Raw genomic sequence first — 17,014 nt, 5'->3', positions numbered from 1 at the left:
TACTATTGTGTGTGTATTCTTTTTTAATCAAACATCTATGTACTGTATATTATATGATTTAATATGTTGGCTAATGATGAAAATGCAATTTTTTCCACAATTTCAAAATTAAATGAACAAAATGTTTTTTGATTCATTTATTTTTATATTTTTATTCAATATATAAATACATAAAATTGTCCGTAGGCTGTGAGTGAGTGAGTGAGTGAGTGTGTGTGCCCTGCGATGGGTTGGCACTCCATCCAGGGTGTATCCTGCCTTGATGCCCGATGACTCCTGAGATAGGCGCAGGCTCCCCGTGACCCGAGGTAGTTCGGATAAGCGGTAGAAAATGGAATGGAATATAAATACATACTTTCAATATCTTATTTTATAATATACTATTAAGTATCATCCTCCAGGAAGTGATTGTGAAGCAAAAGCACAAAAATTATGTATGAAATGAATTCTGTGATGTTTCAGTTAAGAAAATCTGAAGCCTGTCAGATTCCAAGAGAATAAAAATATCAATTTGACCATTAAATTAAGTAAATATTAAAAATGGTACTTAAAAATAAGAATGACCCACCCAGTTTTCGAATTGTGTCAAAGCTCTTGGGGGTCCCCTAACCAGCCCTTAGAAATTGCTATCGATTTTACTGCATGGATTTTTCTGATTAAAATATAATCTTATGAAATTTGGACATATAACTGACAACAGTGTTTTGTTTTAGCGTGATCATTTTGCCAATTTTTTTTTTGTTGAGTTTTTAGTAGTATAGATTTAATGGAAAACAAGAAGACCAACAAATTCATTTTTTTAAACCTTATGAGGGGTCCCTTGAAGCTTATGAGGGGTCCGGGACCTTCCCAAGCCCCCCCCTCAATTGGAACCCTAGACCCACCTGTAGCAAAAGAAAGACATGTGAGGCTTTAATACGTACCTTTGTGATGGACTCAAGAATTCAGATTCAGACAAGGATATTGGCCCGTTCTCACTCGAGAGATTTGCATTGATGTATTGGCTGAAGACTTTAGTATTCACAACAGCATTTATCACTGTTGTGATCAGTTAGGAGTATGTAAAAGTGTCGTCGCGAGAGCCTCTCTCAAGAGATTTCTTCCCCACCTTTTCCTTTGAGTATCACGAAATCCATTTTGGTGGAACAGATCCGTGTCGATAGATATACTGGATGACAAATTCAAAATCAATGGCTAGGTCAGACCCAGGTTAGATTGTTACTTTATTTAAATGATCAGAATGATTATTTCCTCACACATGCTAATGGATTACACTGTGGATTGGACCACAGTTCTGTTTAATGTAGTAGGCATTGGATTGTTTGCTTCATGTTTGGAATTCTTGTATCCAGTCAACGATGTTGACAATTGTTTTAAGATTTGAGAGTTAAATTCATTTATTTTACCAACTGGCTCACACACAACCTTCCCTCACCACGAACCACTCCTTTAATAAAGATATAAAGAATCCCACTGCCCCAGTGGAGATCAGACAGGGTGGGGGGGGGGCTTGAGACAGCACAAACCTGGCCATCCATGACACGCACGCACTCGCACTCCTGGCACATGTTGACTAATTGGAGCGCGATCACGTGACGTTTTCCTTCCTCCACAGATCGGGGGCCAGTGTAAGTGCAAGCGACATGTGTCTGGCAGACACTGCAATCAGTGCCAACACGGATTCTACAAGCTGCAGTCGACACTGGCTGATGGCTGCCGCGCCTGTAGCTGCAATACCGCCGGGACCGTGCAGCCAGATATTACCTGTCACCAGGACTCAGGTCAATGCCAGTGCAAAACAAACGTAATCGGTACGTATCAGGCCACATTGCACACTCCATCTCTCTTTTTCTTTCTTCTCTTTCTGTGTCTCACTGTTATTCCATATATAGTACTTAAGATATAGTTCAGTGGGGAAAACATATGGAAAATGTTGTATGTGGTCATTAAACTGGCTGAATAATAGCTATTATAGAATTAAAAGTTCAGTTTAAAATAGATTAGAATGGAAAATAAAATCACACACTGCAAGACGACAAGTCAAGCTTTATTTCCAGAAGTATGTCATGTACACGTGAGCCTTGTCAGCTACCCAGAAGCAACTAGAAATCATTTTTGTAAAAAAGGAATAGTTTACCTAGAATTGAAATTCAATCATTTACTTATCCTCATGTCATTCCAAAACCTGTATGATTAACTTTTGTAGAAGACAAAAGACGATATTTAGAAAATGTTGGGAACCAAACAACATTGGCCCCCATTAACTTCCGTTGTACGGAAACCAATTTTAATTTTGAATAGACTTTTCCTTTAAGTAAATGTTTTTCTTACTTAAAGGGATTGTTCGCCCAAAAATGAAAATTCAGTCTTCATTTACTCACCCTAATGTGGTTTCAAATCTGTATACATTTTTTATTTCTGTTGAACACAAAATAAGATATTTAGAATAATGTAGGAATCCAACCAATGGGGCATCATTGACTACCATAATAATATCGTTTCCTTCTCTGGTGGTCAATGGTGCCCCAGAACGGTTTGATTATATACGGAATATCTGCCTTTGTTCTAGTGAAACTATAAAATGTATACTAGGGCTGGGCAGAATGACGTAATATTCCGTTACCGCAGAATAAAATGTCAACCGTAAGAGATTTTTCTATTCCGTGTACTCCGTGGAATTTAAATAAATAGGCGTGGTTAACTCTTCGCTCTGTTGGTAGTTATGATTAAAAAAATAATTAATGCACCCATAACAAAGTAGCAAATTAAATACTCTTTTGACCTTCTTTCAGTCTAGTTTTGTGATTCGCTCCAGTCCGGAGTTTTCTCTCTAACCTGCAGTGCTTGAGCAGGGGTGCAGGGATCTGCACAAGGATGTTAAAAAAGCTCATTCTCACGTATTTCAGAAGTCAGATTGTTTTGTAAAGCTGTTAATAGTTTTAATAAAGTTCAACTTTAGGCAAGCTGTGGCAAAACTTGCGCAAATGCCCGATGATGCTCACACTTTGACGTGATGTGCCGCAAACCCCCTTTTTGGGAGACGCGTGTGGAGATACTCTTCGCAGTGCAAAGACAAGAATGAGAATAAACAAACCTAAAAACAGAGAGTCGCAACACACTAAAAATAAAGAGCGATGAAGACCTACAGTACAGGCCCCATGAACACCATTTATAACACCAGGCATATACTGTACTCTCATTATTTGTGCATATATTCATACTTCATTGTTATACTTGTTGTCTATCTTCCAACTGTATTCATATGATATAGCCAGAAGATAAATAAATAATAATCTCTTTATCAGAACTTAATTTGATATCTTTAGTTCATTTCATAACTTGCCTACAGTACATTATAACTATGGTAAGCATTCAAATGAACTGTAATAAATAAATAAATTAATCAAGTCAATCTAAGAAAAATATGGTATGAGATATAGAATTATAATGGGAGATTGTTACCGTGAAATAAAATGACTCATTCCTTGAAATTGATTTTTGGTCATTCCGCCCACCTCAAATGTATAGGTTTGAAACAACTTGAGGCTGAGTAAATGATGATAGAATTGTCCTTTTAATTGTTAAAAAAAACGAAAATGTTATATTACAGTTAATTATCATGAAAATTGTATAACACAGTTTTTAAGTTACTTAACATTTTAGCACATCATTCAGTTCTTTTTTTTACAAATTTGTTGCGAGCAGGCCCCAAAAGATTTTTCTTCCAGCTTTTCTAGGCATTTGTTCCTTTGCGATAAATCTCTTCAATTTTTCCTCTTTGTACCTTTTGAACCATTTTCCTATGAAATGCAAAAGAATGTTACTCAGAGAATCCGGTGTGATGCTAAGCCAGGATATCAAGGGCCACCTCATTTTAATTTTGTAATTCAATGCCAACTTGATTATTATAAACTGCCCCTGTCTTCCTTATTTTTCATTCTTCTTACAAGACCTGCTTCTTTGTTTGTAGTTCCCACAGGTATTTTTCAGAAATTAGATTTGATTAAGGCAATTTATTACCTCCAGCGCGTTTGAGGCCAGCCGCAGCTTCATAAGGACAAAATTTATCAAGCATCCAAAAGAACTCCGCGCACACAATGTGCTTTGAAATGTTGATGAATGAGAATATTATGCGGAAAAGCATTACTGAAAAAATGTGGGTTTAGCTGGAGCAAACCAAACTCAATGGTTGCCCCAACAGGCGGTAAAATAAACATAAAAATAATCATAAAATAACAATATTTTAATAAGAGAATGCACTCCTGTTTTACAAAAATTAATGTGAAACAGATTTATAGTTATATTTTTACTCTGACTTTCTTATAAAAGTCTCATTTGTAATGATATTTATAGCTGGGCGAAGCAGCAATCGTAACGTTTTGAGAGTTACACAAACGTTCCAACTTGCAAAATCTATGAGCCCAATGATAAATTGAGGCTCCTTTGGCGTCATATTATTGGGGTATTCATCTGTGTCACATTGTGCATTTAACATAATGTTGTAATGAGGTTTAACTGTGGGCAGGGAGCAATATATTAATATCTAAATTCATTAAAGCAGAGCTCTGTAGTGGAATATACAGCAGTGGAGGAGTACCGAGCTCTCAGTACTTAGAGCTGTAAACGGTTTGCCCCCTTAGGCTCTGCTCAGCAACATTAGGAATAGATTACCTGTCAGGAATATGTATGGCATATTCAAATAAGCACCGCACACATTTGAAGAAACTTGATATGATTTGATTCCATGTAGACCACTTTTGGGGACCTCCAAATGAGCTGTAATTCTTTTTAGCCTCACAGTTTTTTTTACTTTTTTCCTTGCGCTGGCTTTCTTGGGTCTTTTAATTTATTTATTTTCCTTTTAGAGAAATTAAGTGTTATGCCTGGGGTGGGTCATTCATCATTGGGAAAGGGGCTCACTTAATGATGACATTAGCAATTTCTTTTTTCCTTGTGTAATATTTCACAGGTTTATTTATTTGTTTGCTGTATGCTACACAAGTTATTAGGCAAAGGCCAGTTTAATACGTTTAAATGTAGGACATTTAAAATAAAAATTACAGATTGTGAAAATTTATGTGAATATATTGTATATGGGGGGGCACGGTGGCTTAGTGGTTAGCACATTCGCCTCACACCTCCAGGGTTGGGGGTTCGATTCCCGCTTCAGACTTGTGTGTGTGGAGTTTGCATGTTCTCCCCGTGCCTCGGGGGTTTCCTCCGGGTACTCCGGTTTCCTCCCCTGGTCTGAAGACATGCATGGTAGGTTGATTGGCATATCTGGAAAAATTGTCCGTAGGATGTGAGTGCGTGCGTGAGTGAATGTGTGAGTGTGTGTGCCCTGCGATGGGTTGGCACTCCATCCAGGGTGTATGCTGCCTTCATGCCCGATGGCTCCTGAGATAGGCACAGGCTCCCCGTGACCCGAGGTAGTTCGGATAAGCGGTAGAAAATGGAATGGAATGGAATATTGTATATGGTCAAGTGGCAAATTAGACAAATGCCTCCAGACAAATATAGACATTTTTTATTATGGCAGATATTTTTTTTATTTAACCAGCCAATGTTTAAAGACTTTTGACTTATCTATGAATACATCAAACAAACACAGACCATATTGGGGGGATATAAAAAGTGATTTATTTGTAATGTTCAGTATATTTCTTGTTTTGTAAATTACACTTAGCAAGTTTTTTCAATTTCAATAAAATCATTTTATACATGTAAATACATGCATTATATAAAGGCTTGTAAAGCGTGTTAAGTAAAAAAAATTAAAATCACAACTTTTGCCAGCTGACCAAGTGACTTTTGCTCGAAAAAATGCTGGGTTATTTTCAACCCATAGTTCAGTCAGATATAGACAAAACCAATGGTAAGGTTCAATAAACATAGAAAATGTCCCGATTTGACCCAGTCATCCTGGGTTAGAACAACCTAGCATGGTTCAATTTATAACACAGCAGTTTCGTCCTTGTTTCCGAGTATTTTCCATAAGGACATGTGTATAAATACATTTTGAATGACTAAACAGTAAGCCCCTTTCTCATCATTAGGTCTAACCTGTGACCGCTGCAACTACGGCTTTAAGTTCCTCAATCACACTCATCCTGACGGTTGCATTCCCTGCGACTGCGACCCACACAGCTCCCTCCACCAGTTCTGCAACCCTTTCACAGGCCAGTGCGAGTGCAAAGACAGCATGCAAGGCCTTCTCTGCGACACTTGCGTCCCTCAGTTCTACGGTCCGGACGGAAGCGGAGTTTGCATGCCCTGCGACTGCAGTCCGATCGGATCCATACCTGGTACTTCCTGCGACCCGGTTACCGGACAGTGTAAGTGCAAACCTCATGTGGAAGGCCAACGATGTGACCTGTGCCGTGATGGATACCACACCCTGGAGCGCGGAAACTCTTTGGGCTGCTTGCCTTGCCAATGCGAGACCAAAGGCACAGTGAACGGCTCAGGCGTGTGTGATAAGACCTCAGGGCGGTGTGCATGCAAGAGCAACGTAGAGGGGTTGCGTTGTAACCAGTGTGTCCCTCACACCTACAACTTGAGTTCTGCCAATGTCACGCATGGATGCCAACCGTGCCACTGCGACCTTGCGGGCACCGTGCCTGAAACCGTGTGCGATCCAGGTAGTGGTCAGTGTGTGTGCCTGGCCACCCGCTATGGCAGAAACTGCGGAACCTGTAAACCAGGTGGGTTCTCTCGACTTTGTATCTGCAGTGCATGTGATCTGTATTCCTTAACCGTGTATTTATTTATGTACGGGAAGGTGCATCATTGTTGTGAACTCATTATACCATGTTGATGATGCCAGCGGACTCATCGCTTTTGTTGTTTCCTGTGATTTCTTGCCGCTGCGCATTGCATTTGAAATATCTGCATAAACATCTTTTGAATTACAAAGTGCCCTCTTCCTTTCCTTAACTAATGACTCCCTCTTATTCAATCTTGGCTCCCGAGCTGTTGCTTTGTTTTATTTGTTTTTTCCTAGATTGTGCCTGGGAATTGAGTGTGTTTTGGCAGTCACTTTGGCCCACGGCGTTTAACCAGCATAGCTACGGGCCATTCCTCATGCACCCTTAATCAATCCGCTCACTTGCTATTGGGCCAGCGCTGGCCTCATGGGTCAAGTGCACTTGAGGGGCTGGATATGTTTTGGTACCTTTTTTTCGCAGCATACTGTACTATAGTAAGTGCTACAAGTGCACTGCCAGGGGCTACAGGGTCAGCGTGGCAGCACCAGCTGGTGCCTTTGTCTCTGTAATGAAGATTAACCGTCAGAAATCTCAGTTTACTGTAAAAACAACTTGCAGGTTTTCACGCCAAGTAAAGTTTTCCAATTCCTAAAAGTTACTCCTGCTTGAGAGATTTGGCACTATTAGAATTTTGGATATGTTTGGTGTGAATAAGGACAGTACTGTGTTTTACATCAACATAAACTATGTATTAAAGGAATAGTTCACCCAAAAATGATGTTTCTGTCATCATTTACTTACTCACAAGATGTTCCAAACCTGTATACATTTCATTGTGTTGAACACAAAAGAAGATATTTTGAACAGTTTCTGGGGGACTACTGTCTACAATAGAAGCTTGTTATCTACTATGGTAGTCAATAGTGCCCCGGAACTTGTTTACAAATTTTAAGTCAAGTATCGTTCTTTATGTTCAGCAAAACAATGAAATGTATACAGGTTTGGAACATCTTAGGGGTGAGTACATCGTGACAGATTTTTTTTTTGTGAACTATCCCTTTAACTGGTTTAATGCAGCTTATGCATATTTTGACCAGCATGTACGTGCCTGAAACATGGTAACCCTTCCGAACCAGTGAGGGTTTTTCTAAAAAAACAAAAGTGTACTCTTCAACATCTACCAACAGGCTTGTACGAAGTCTATTGTGGTGCTAACCAGACAAGGATGTACAGCCACCCTCTCAACTCATGCCCCTCCACACATGATGAAATATGCGGGCGTACCCACTGTTCACCAACGCCTCTGCCGCCCATGCCGGAACATAAAGCATGTGTACATAGAGTGGGGCTGGCAGGAGTAAATTGAAAGCACAGGGAAAGGAGGGAGATCTATTTGGAGGAGGGTGGGGGACTGATGACTGTGTTTCTGCGGGCCCTCCCCCGGCTCTCCTGACGGAGGCCCTCTGTCGTATTTCACCGCAGGGGAAGCAGCCTGTGATTGAAACATCTCAAACTCAGCGCCCCCTGTCTGATTGATGCGCGTGAGAGCCTGACGGAGCCCTTGAGATTTGATTCGTTCTTTCATCTTATAAAGATATAGACGGAGAAGTGGACCAGGGCGATCTTAAAGGGACAAGTCACGTAAAATAAAATTTGGTCAATGTTAACTCGCCCTCATAAACTATTTCTGTGAATTGCAACAGGCAGAATATCCTATGCACTTTTCCATATCATGGTATTGGATAGTTCACCCAAAAATGATCGTTTACTTACCCTTTAGTCGTTCAAAATTTGTATAAATGTCTTTGTTCTGATGAACACAGAGAAAGATATTTTGAAGAATGTAGGAATGCAAACAGTTCTGGGGCACTTTTGACAACCATCGTCCTTTCTTCCTACTATGGTAGTCAATGCTGGCCAAATCTGTTTGGATAAAAGCATTCTTCCAAATATCTGTGTTCATCAGAAAAAGGGTCAACGATGACAGAATTTTCATTTTCGGGCGAACTGTTCCTTTAAATGCTAATAAATTTTGGTTTTGGGTAAACTGTCCCTTTAACACAATTGCAAGACGGTAAATTAAGAAGGTAACACAATAATCACAGAATGACAGTCTGTTTTTTTGCATGTTGTCACAGGTTTCTTTCTGTCCGAGGTAGGGCTAAGTGACTGTGAAGTATGCGACTGTCACTCGGTCGGAGCAGTGGGCCAGGTGTGTGCCGCCCACTTCGGGCAGTGTGTCTGTGCTCACCCTTCAGTGACTGGCCGCAGGTGTGACCAGTGCCAGGATCTCTTCTTTGGCTTTAATCCAGGTGTTGGCAGGTCAGTGCCAAACTAACACTCTACTTTCACTCATGTTCAACCAAGATGTGTTCATGTATTATAGTGCATAAAAATAAATCTTGCTGCGAAAAACACCCTCATGGAAGCGCTAATAACTGCGCAAAATCAATCTAGACCGCCCAAGCGTAATAGAAACTGCAAGCGAGTAAAGCCAATTTAGAAAATCAAGGACATCACTTTTCAAAGCGATTTGAGCCAGTTAGCTGCATACTGGTCCACAGGTTCAGACGAAGGCAGTAAAGGTCAAATTAGCCATTAAGGTCTCCTGCCTCTTAACGCGGGTGCATTTTAATGCTCTCCACATAGTTGATTTGTTGGATACATCAATTAGGTTGTAAATACATCATATGTTAGCCATCTTAATGATATACTCTAACTCAGCTCCCCTGCTTGAACATATGGCCTAAGTTAAAGATGCACAACTTGCCATTCTCAGGAGTGAGTGGACTGGAAAATTATTTTTTCTACATGTAGCAGATTTTCTTTGATTTAGAGTGTCTGTGTTTTGGATGAAAGTCTCATTGAATGACCTTCCTGTGGGCTCGTAGGAGACATTTAGCAACGCCAGCCATGCTGGGTGAAGAAAGGGAACAGTGGGGAACATCATCAGCGGTTCCCATATCAAGCATCGTTTACCTTTTTAAGCGTTTTCCGAAAATAAAAAATATGTTGGGATGCGCGGCAGGCGGGGGGACATTAATTGTTGGCTGGTGAGATGCAAATAGCACAGGCACATGTTTTCAATATATCAACAACAGAGCTACCGGACATCACAAATTGTTAATCCATACAAGTCGTGACAGATCACCGCTCACGCAATCCATCCAGCCGCAGTTCGCCCGTAAGGATGAAAAATGAACTATTTAAACTGATTAGAGGAGATGCTTGAACTGCATGAGGAGATTTTACACAATAAAGATTTCTTTATCTAAATATTATAAACTCATTTGTCCGCCCTGAATCAATAAGACGATGCATCTTATTTTGCTTTCATATATTGGCTCATCCGCTGCGGGCTGCCTAATAGAGGTAGTTAAAAACACACAATATGGTTAGGCAAGATTACCCATCACGGCAAAAGGAGAGCGGCGTTTGGGTAATCGTTTAACCTTGGGGAAAAAATAAGGTTTATTTTACATAGGAGTAGGTCGTATTCATATCTTCACACTAACAGAATGCAATCTACATGTTTATTGTTGTTGCTATTCAAACTTGTTCAATCACGTTTAAATGTCTTGTCTGCAAACTTTGCAGGCGGCTCTGTTTGCAACACCTGTTCTAAATCAACATCCAGGCACAATCTGGAGTTATTTACCACGATAGCTGCGAGCTATTGATATACAATATTTTCAACATGGAAAGCGTGAGCATGTGGAACTTGGCAATATTGATAATGATAACAGAATTGGAGGTCGGCCTTCATTTTTGCTTCGTTGATAACGGGAAAAAAGTTTGCCGTCTTTTCCTGAGGAGTCAAGGTCGAACCGCATTGGGAAACGGGTGGGTTGGCCTAAAACGGCCCTTTCGTTGACAGAAAATGTTTCAGCTCATTAAGAGTCTGTGGCTTTTATCAGCTGCTATCGAGGGTGTCAGGCGCTTGCCCCCCAAATCAACCGCCGCTGGCCCCTGAAGGCCTTTCCTCCATCCCCTATACACCCCTCTCACAAGTGTCACTGATAGGTGAATCTGTGAATGTCTCCATTTAGACTGAGTGTCTCCCTTAGTGCTCGCACAAACTTACACACATTCATTTTTTGCAACTTGTAGAATTTATGCCAGTTTTTTTTTTTTGGTTGGTTGGGGTTACTAAACCAGACCTGTTACTTTTGGTTAATTTCCTGATTTCATGTCCTTTACAGATACAGACAATGTCAAAAGAAGTGATACTTTTTTTGTTTCTCATGTGATCTCTGTGTGTCTAGGTGTGAGCCGTGCGGATGTGATCCCGTGGGGGGCTTCAACGGCTCGTGCCACCCCCAGACGGGGCAGTGCCTGTGCAAGCCGTATGTGACCGGAGAGAAATGTGCCGGCTGTGTGGAGGGAGCCAGTCACATGGATCCAAACAACTACCTGGGCTGCAGTAAAGGTCTGGATTTGACCCATATATCATTGTTCAAACATTAAAGGAACAGTTCACCCAAAAACGTTGTCTTCGTTTACTCATCCTCAAGTTGTTCCAAATCTGTATAAATGTCTTTGTTCTGATGAACACAGTATCTTTAATACTTTGTTACTTTTTCCAAAGTCAATTCATTTCAAAAGAAATAGCTAAATGTCATTGATTTTGAAAGTGATTTGCCAGGCTGTGACGTGGCTTTTGGCTCTTAAAAGGGATTTCCTACCCCAACTTCTCGTTTTAGCAGAAAATGCATTAACACTGGAAAGAAAACTGTGCTCATCAACCCATTCATGGGGTCTTTAAAATACTTCATTTTAGCACTGTGGTAACCTACTGGAGACGCTGAAGAGGTTATAAATCCCTTTGGCTCAACATTCCATTTGGCTCAAAAACAGGAAAAGCCCTCTTTTAAATCACATTACAGAGTTTCTTTATTATAGCGACTGTATCATTTGAATGCAGATTTTCTCAATATAGTCTGATTGCTTAATGCAAGAGAGACGTATGTAAGGGTGAGCCCCTTACTGTCAATCAAATACAGTGGTATTTAAACAGAAATTTATTACATATTTTATTCAGCATACTTACCCACGAGCTGACACTGAAATTTAATCACGTTTGATCCTAATGTATTTGCTCAACATTTGTATGTGATATTGATATTTTCCGCAAGCATATGCTGTCTTAACTTCATTACATATTTGATATTTAAACATTCAGCATGTTTACTGTAAGTTGACCTGTTTATGGCTTCATTCCTGGACTTTACCTCACAGAAACTCTTAAGGCCTTAATGTACCTCGCCAATACTGTGTTTTCATTAGTTATCCATTTAAAAAAAATTGCTTTACTTCATTCAAGGTCCATTTTTCCAATTCACTCGCAGGTGCCTTAACCTTGTGTCTTCCTCCTCAGTTATGTCTGTTTTATGGAGCAGATTTATTACTGTTATGTTTGAACATACACTTTCACACATGTACAGATCCCAGGCAGCAGCCTCCTCCACTCGGCCAACCCTTAAACTCCACAGCCATAGAGCTGAGCTGGAGGACCCCCGATTCACCCAACAGCAACGCCCTGGTGTACACGCTACTCCGGGATTCAGAGGTTGTGCATGTCAGCCACAGTCGGTTTCCGTTCGGTCAGTCAACCCTGATGTTTCAAGCATGTGTGCTGTTGTCATGATTTTGTCTGTGTGATGCTATTTTGTTTTACAATTAGTCTAAAATTTTAATCACATATTTTATTTTAAAGTAATCTATTGTTATAGTATTGATGATTCAAAGGTACAGTAGCATGTACAGCCTATTTTATTCTAAGGGTAAGGAGAGTCAAAATTGGTCTTGTTTAACCAAATATTGTTTGCAATAATGGTGCAGTAAACCAATATTAAAATTTTTACACTTTGTCAAAAAACAACAGATACTTGATATAGGATTATAAAACAGCATCATATCTTTTAACATTTTCTTGTCTTCTCTCTGATACAGGCATCATGTTTTACACAGACTCTGACTTGTCACCATACACCGCATACTCTTACCAGCTCATCACAAGCAATATTCGTTCTAACACCAGCAGCGCCGTGGTCAACTTGCGCACCCTCTCTGCGGTACCCGAGCGCGACGATCTCCAACTCGCCCTGACAGGTCGGGCGAGGCCCACCAGAGCCTCCTTCAACTGGACTGAACCTCTGAACACCACAGGTCCCGTGGAAAGCTACACGCTGAGCTCGATACAAGATCTGACTGGAGAAGAGCGAATCCACTACACAGGACTTCAAACAGAGGCTTCTGCTGAGGAGCTGCATCCCTTCACTCGATACAACTTCAGTCTGCAGGCGTGTACTAATGGAGGTTGTTCTCGCAGCGAGAGTCTGATCGTGCTTACCGCTCAAATACCCCCCCAGCAACAGACAGCGCCCAGAATCACAACCTTAGGGCCCACACAACTCAAAGTGTACTGGGAACCTCCAGCATTGCCTAATGGTATTTACACTGCAAACCTTTTTGGCTGTTTCTGTTATTTTGGTGTCACGGTTGGTATTTACCATGGGCTGATTTGACAGATTTTATAAATGAATCTTTCACGTGATAGTTTATTTGAGTTTAACCCATTAGTGTTTCCATCCCTGGGAGTGGCAAGATTGTTTTACATTTGAATTATTTAGTTTAGCAGCGATTCTTAAATGTATATGGCAGGGCTGAAACGCTCCTCTGCGCTTCCTTTTCAGCTGTCTCCAGCTACATCATTACAATAATGAGATATACTATTACAGAGATGCCATTTGATGTGAGCTGGGATGAAAATGAATTCCTTACGAACTTTAATCTACAACCAAGAGGCTTGATTAAGGCTCAGGCTATGCTTCATTTCGCAATATAAACTGATGGGAGTACTAGGCAGAAAGAAACATTTCACATTTAAAACAGTTGATTGCCGCATACAATTACGCATTGTGCCTCGCGCCATTGAAAGCGTGGCCCTCTGTATATCAATGGCTTTAATGCCAGTTATCATGCTTTTTCCCAAATTAGCTCATTAACATGGACCATTATAAAGTGCCCTCGGAGAATTCTCTCAATGAATTTTCTCTCCGTTTAATTGTGTCTATCTGATTCCCTCCATCTTCCTCTCTTTTCTTCATAATTTCATGCAGAAGCTGTAATTGTGGATTGTCCACGGCCAACTTTACATCTAAATTTCATCCGTCTCTTTTTGAGGCTTAATATGGGATTGTAGAAGTATTATTGGCGTATATGTTTCATGCGTGTCTTATTATATCTTTCAGGTATAATTATTAGGTACGAGCTCTTCATGCAGCTGCTAAATGAGTTGGCGGGAAATCAACCTAGCAATCCGGAGCAAAGGGTTTTCCTAAGTAGCGGTTGGCTGGACCCAAGGCCATTGATCAGTTCAGCCAATGAGAATGCTCTGACTCCACCTGAGAACAGTTCGGTGGTGTCGAATCTCCAACCGTTTTCTACGTACCGCTTCAGAGTGCTCACGGTTAACATGGCAGGCAGTGCCATGTCAGAGTGGGCCGTGGGGCGTACAGCAGAAGGAGGTCAGTTTAAAATGTTGGCCTACAGTACCAAACAAACCTACTTAAAGGTACAGTTTAGCCAAAGGAAATAATTCTGTCATCATTTACTCAACCTTGATTTGTTCCAAATCTGTATAATTTTTTTTAGAATGAACACAGAGAAAGACATTTTAAAAGAATGCGTGTAACCAAACCCTTTGACTACCATCGTAGGAAAAATGACTATGGTTGCCGAAAGTGCCCCAGAACTGTTTGCTTTCCCACATTCTTCAAAAGATCTTCTTTTGTGTTGATCAGAATAAAGACATTTATCACGCAACTTTTCCTACTATGGTCAATGGTGGCCTAGAACTGTTTAGTTACAAGCATTCTTCCACATATCTTTCTGTGTGTTCATCAGAACAAAGACATTTCAAAGAGATTTGGAAGATCTTGAGGGTAAATAAATGATGAGGGAATTTTTCATTTTTGGGTGAATTGTTTCTTTAATGAGTACGACAAGATTTTTGTTTTCACCAATTCATAAAGTAACAGGATATTTTAGCTGTAAAATGATTTTAAACTCGCTGTTTTTATATTTTAAAGGCCCTTGTTGGGTAAAGCTGATGATATGATCATATTAGCCAGTAAACTCTTTTTATTTCACTTTATTTTATAAGAGATTATGAAACCAATTATTCTGAACAACACTCAGAACATTTAGCAGTAAACAGGTATTGTGTTTCATAGGACGCAAACAGTGTTCCGTCCCTCAGAGAAAACTTTGTATCCTCAGTCTTTATTTAGATGAGGACCTATGAGGAATGATTTTGAGTGGATGCTTATTAAGCAGAGAGAGGATATTTGGCTTGAGTTACAGCACGGAAAGACAGTTCCTGAAAAACGGAAGCAGGGAATTAGCATAAACATGTGAAGGGATTGTTTGTGCGGGTAAATTTTCACCATAAGTGCTTCACAGGAAGAAGCTGGCGCAGTCTTGGATAGTAGACAGTTGAAGATCTATTTAGTGTTTCTGTCAACTTCCTTTCTGTATTTTGACACTTTTTGTTTGTTTTTTGGCCTTGTTTTTGACAAGTTTGCAGGTTTTTATGTCAGACATTGTTTTAGGAGGGCAACCAAACAAAAGCTTGGAGTTTAAGCAGGATACAGCTGGATTATTTTGTCAACAGTATCTGTAGAACAGTGTTTGTTTGGAAAGAATTTGGAATTATACTTTAAATCTAAATTAGACAAAATTATTTTATCACAGCACTATTATTGCCTTGTTTTTAAACTAATTAAAATTATATGTTTATATGTTAGCAAAATTATGATACAGTTTGTTTTTTCTAACCCCCTTGGCAAATTGGCATTTTCTCTTTTTTATTTTTGAAACACAACCTGCACTGAACATTGCAAGATATAAATGAAATCATTCTTAAAGTATTTAATTCAAAGTATGTTCTTTGTAGAACACTTCGGAAAATGCAAGGAACGCTAGTCGCGAAGCACTTCCTGTTTCAGTTTTTTAACACTACTCAAATATTTGAACATAAATAAATAAAACAGAACATTTATAACCGCAACATAGAGTTAAACAAGCATTTTTAAGATTTCATTATATATGTACGAAAAATTTAATTAAATACACAAATAAATAACCGCAAATGCTTCTGGACCAATGTTTACATCTTGCAAAGTTTAAATAGTGTTCAATATAATTTTGCTTCTAAAGGAAATATATTTGGTCTTGGTTAAAGTTGTTTCCCACTAGAATAATTAATACATTTTTGCTGTGAAATGTTATAAAACGCATTAATAATTCTGATTTTTCCTTAGTGCCAGAGTTTATGACTCCCCCTCAAGTGATCCCCGTGTCCTCATCCTCTCTCAGAGTGAGCTGGGAGACGCCACGGGACAAAGACGCAAGGGGTGAAGTGACTGAGTACAGAATCAACCTTCAAAAGGAACAAGAGAACAACCCATATGCGCCTCCAATAATAACACAGGTATCCAGTGCAGCACAAGTTAAAAATCCAATTCCAGCGTCATGTATGTGACATTTCAAGTCAATATAATTGAGAATTTCATTTGAAATATCAATTCTCAAAGATTGTATTTACTGCATTACCAATTATACTTTACTAAACCACTGATGATAAGAGTCCAGACGTCAGAAAAATAGTAGTCTATGCGCTAGTTTTCTATTTCAAAAAAGGGAAATAAGGAAGCATTATGGATGTGACAAAAAAAGGATACAGGATTTAAGAGACAACATAATTTGTAGTATTTCTGTGAATTAAAATGCACAAAACAGAGGCAATGATACCCCATAAATAGAGAAAAGATGCCTTCTTACATACATTTCATTTTTATGTGCCCATTTATGTGGAATATGTTCTGTTATGGATGTGATGATCCCCTTGTGGATGTGACAATGGAAAATGATGCTTTAAAAACACTTTTTTTTACTTTAAAAAGACTGAGTATTTAAACAACTAAATATTAATATCTAAACATAATAGCTATGAGTACGGTGAAACCCTCTAGTAAAAACTTTTTCATCTTAAAACATTTGCATGGAATTGCCCAAACAGGCTCTGTAATAGACAGATGTGAGTTTATATTAGCCTGGCTTTCTTAACTTTTTGTTTTCATTACTTTAATTAATACATGTTTTACTGAGTTAAACATATGCCACTTATTGTATGTGTTTATTGGCGCATTCATATCTACAAGAGTTTACTCACTGCAGGCTAGGACCTGGTGGAGTTAATACTTTGAGCACCATTCAAATGCATTTTTTGTCCCTAGTAACCT

General features: G+C 39.4%; 1 protein-coding gene across 1 annotated transcript in view; it reads left to right on the top strand.

The window, feature by feature from the left end:
• Nucleotides 1-17,014, top strand: part of ush2a (Usher syndrome 2A (autosomal recessive, mild)) — a 202,067-nt gene that overhangs the window by 28,185 nt on the left and 156,868 nt on the right. Inside the window, exons 12-19 of the mRNA XM_056768674.1 lie at nt 1,616-1,811; nt 6,057-6,704; nt 8,846-9,029; nt 10,973-11,136; nt 12,152-12,310; nt 12,660-13,157; nt 13,961-14,236; nt 16,034-16,203. Of these exons, the coding sequence (XP_056624652.1) occupies nt 1,616-1,811; nt 6,057-6,704; nt 8,846-9,029; nt 10,973-11,136; nt 12,152-12,310; nt 12,660-13,157; nt 13,961-14,236; nt 16,034-16,203 (2,295 nt within the window). The remainder of the gene's footprint in view (nt 1-1,615; nt 1,812-6,056; nt 6,705-8,845; nt 9,030-10,972; nt 11,137-12,151; nt 12,311-12,659; nt 13,158-13,960; nt 14,237-16,033; nt 16,204-17,014) is intronic.

The sequence above is a fragment of the Triplophysa dalaica genome, chromosome 15, assembly GCF_015846415.1.
Source record: "Triplophysa dalaica isolate WHDGS20190420 chromosome 15, ASM1584641v1, whole genome shotgun sequence".
Lineage (NCBI taxonomy): Eukaryota > Metazoa > Chordata > Actinopteri > Cypriniformes > Nemacheilidae > Triplophysa > Triplophysa dalaica.
This window is presented reverse-complemented; position numbering and strand designations above follow the sequence as displayed.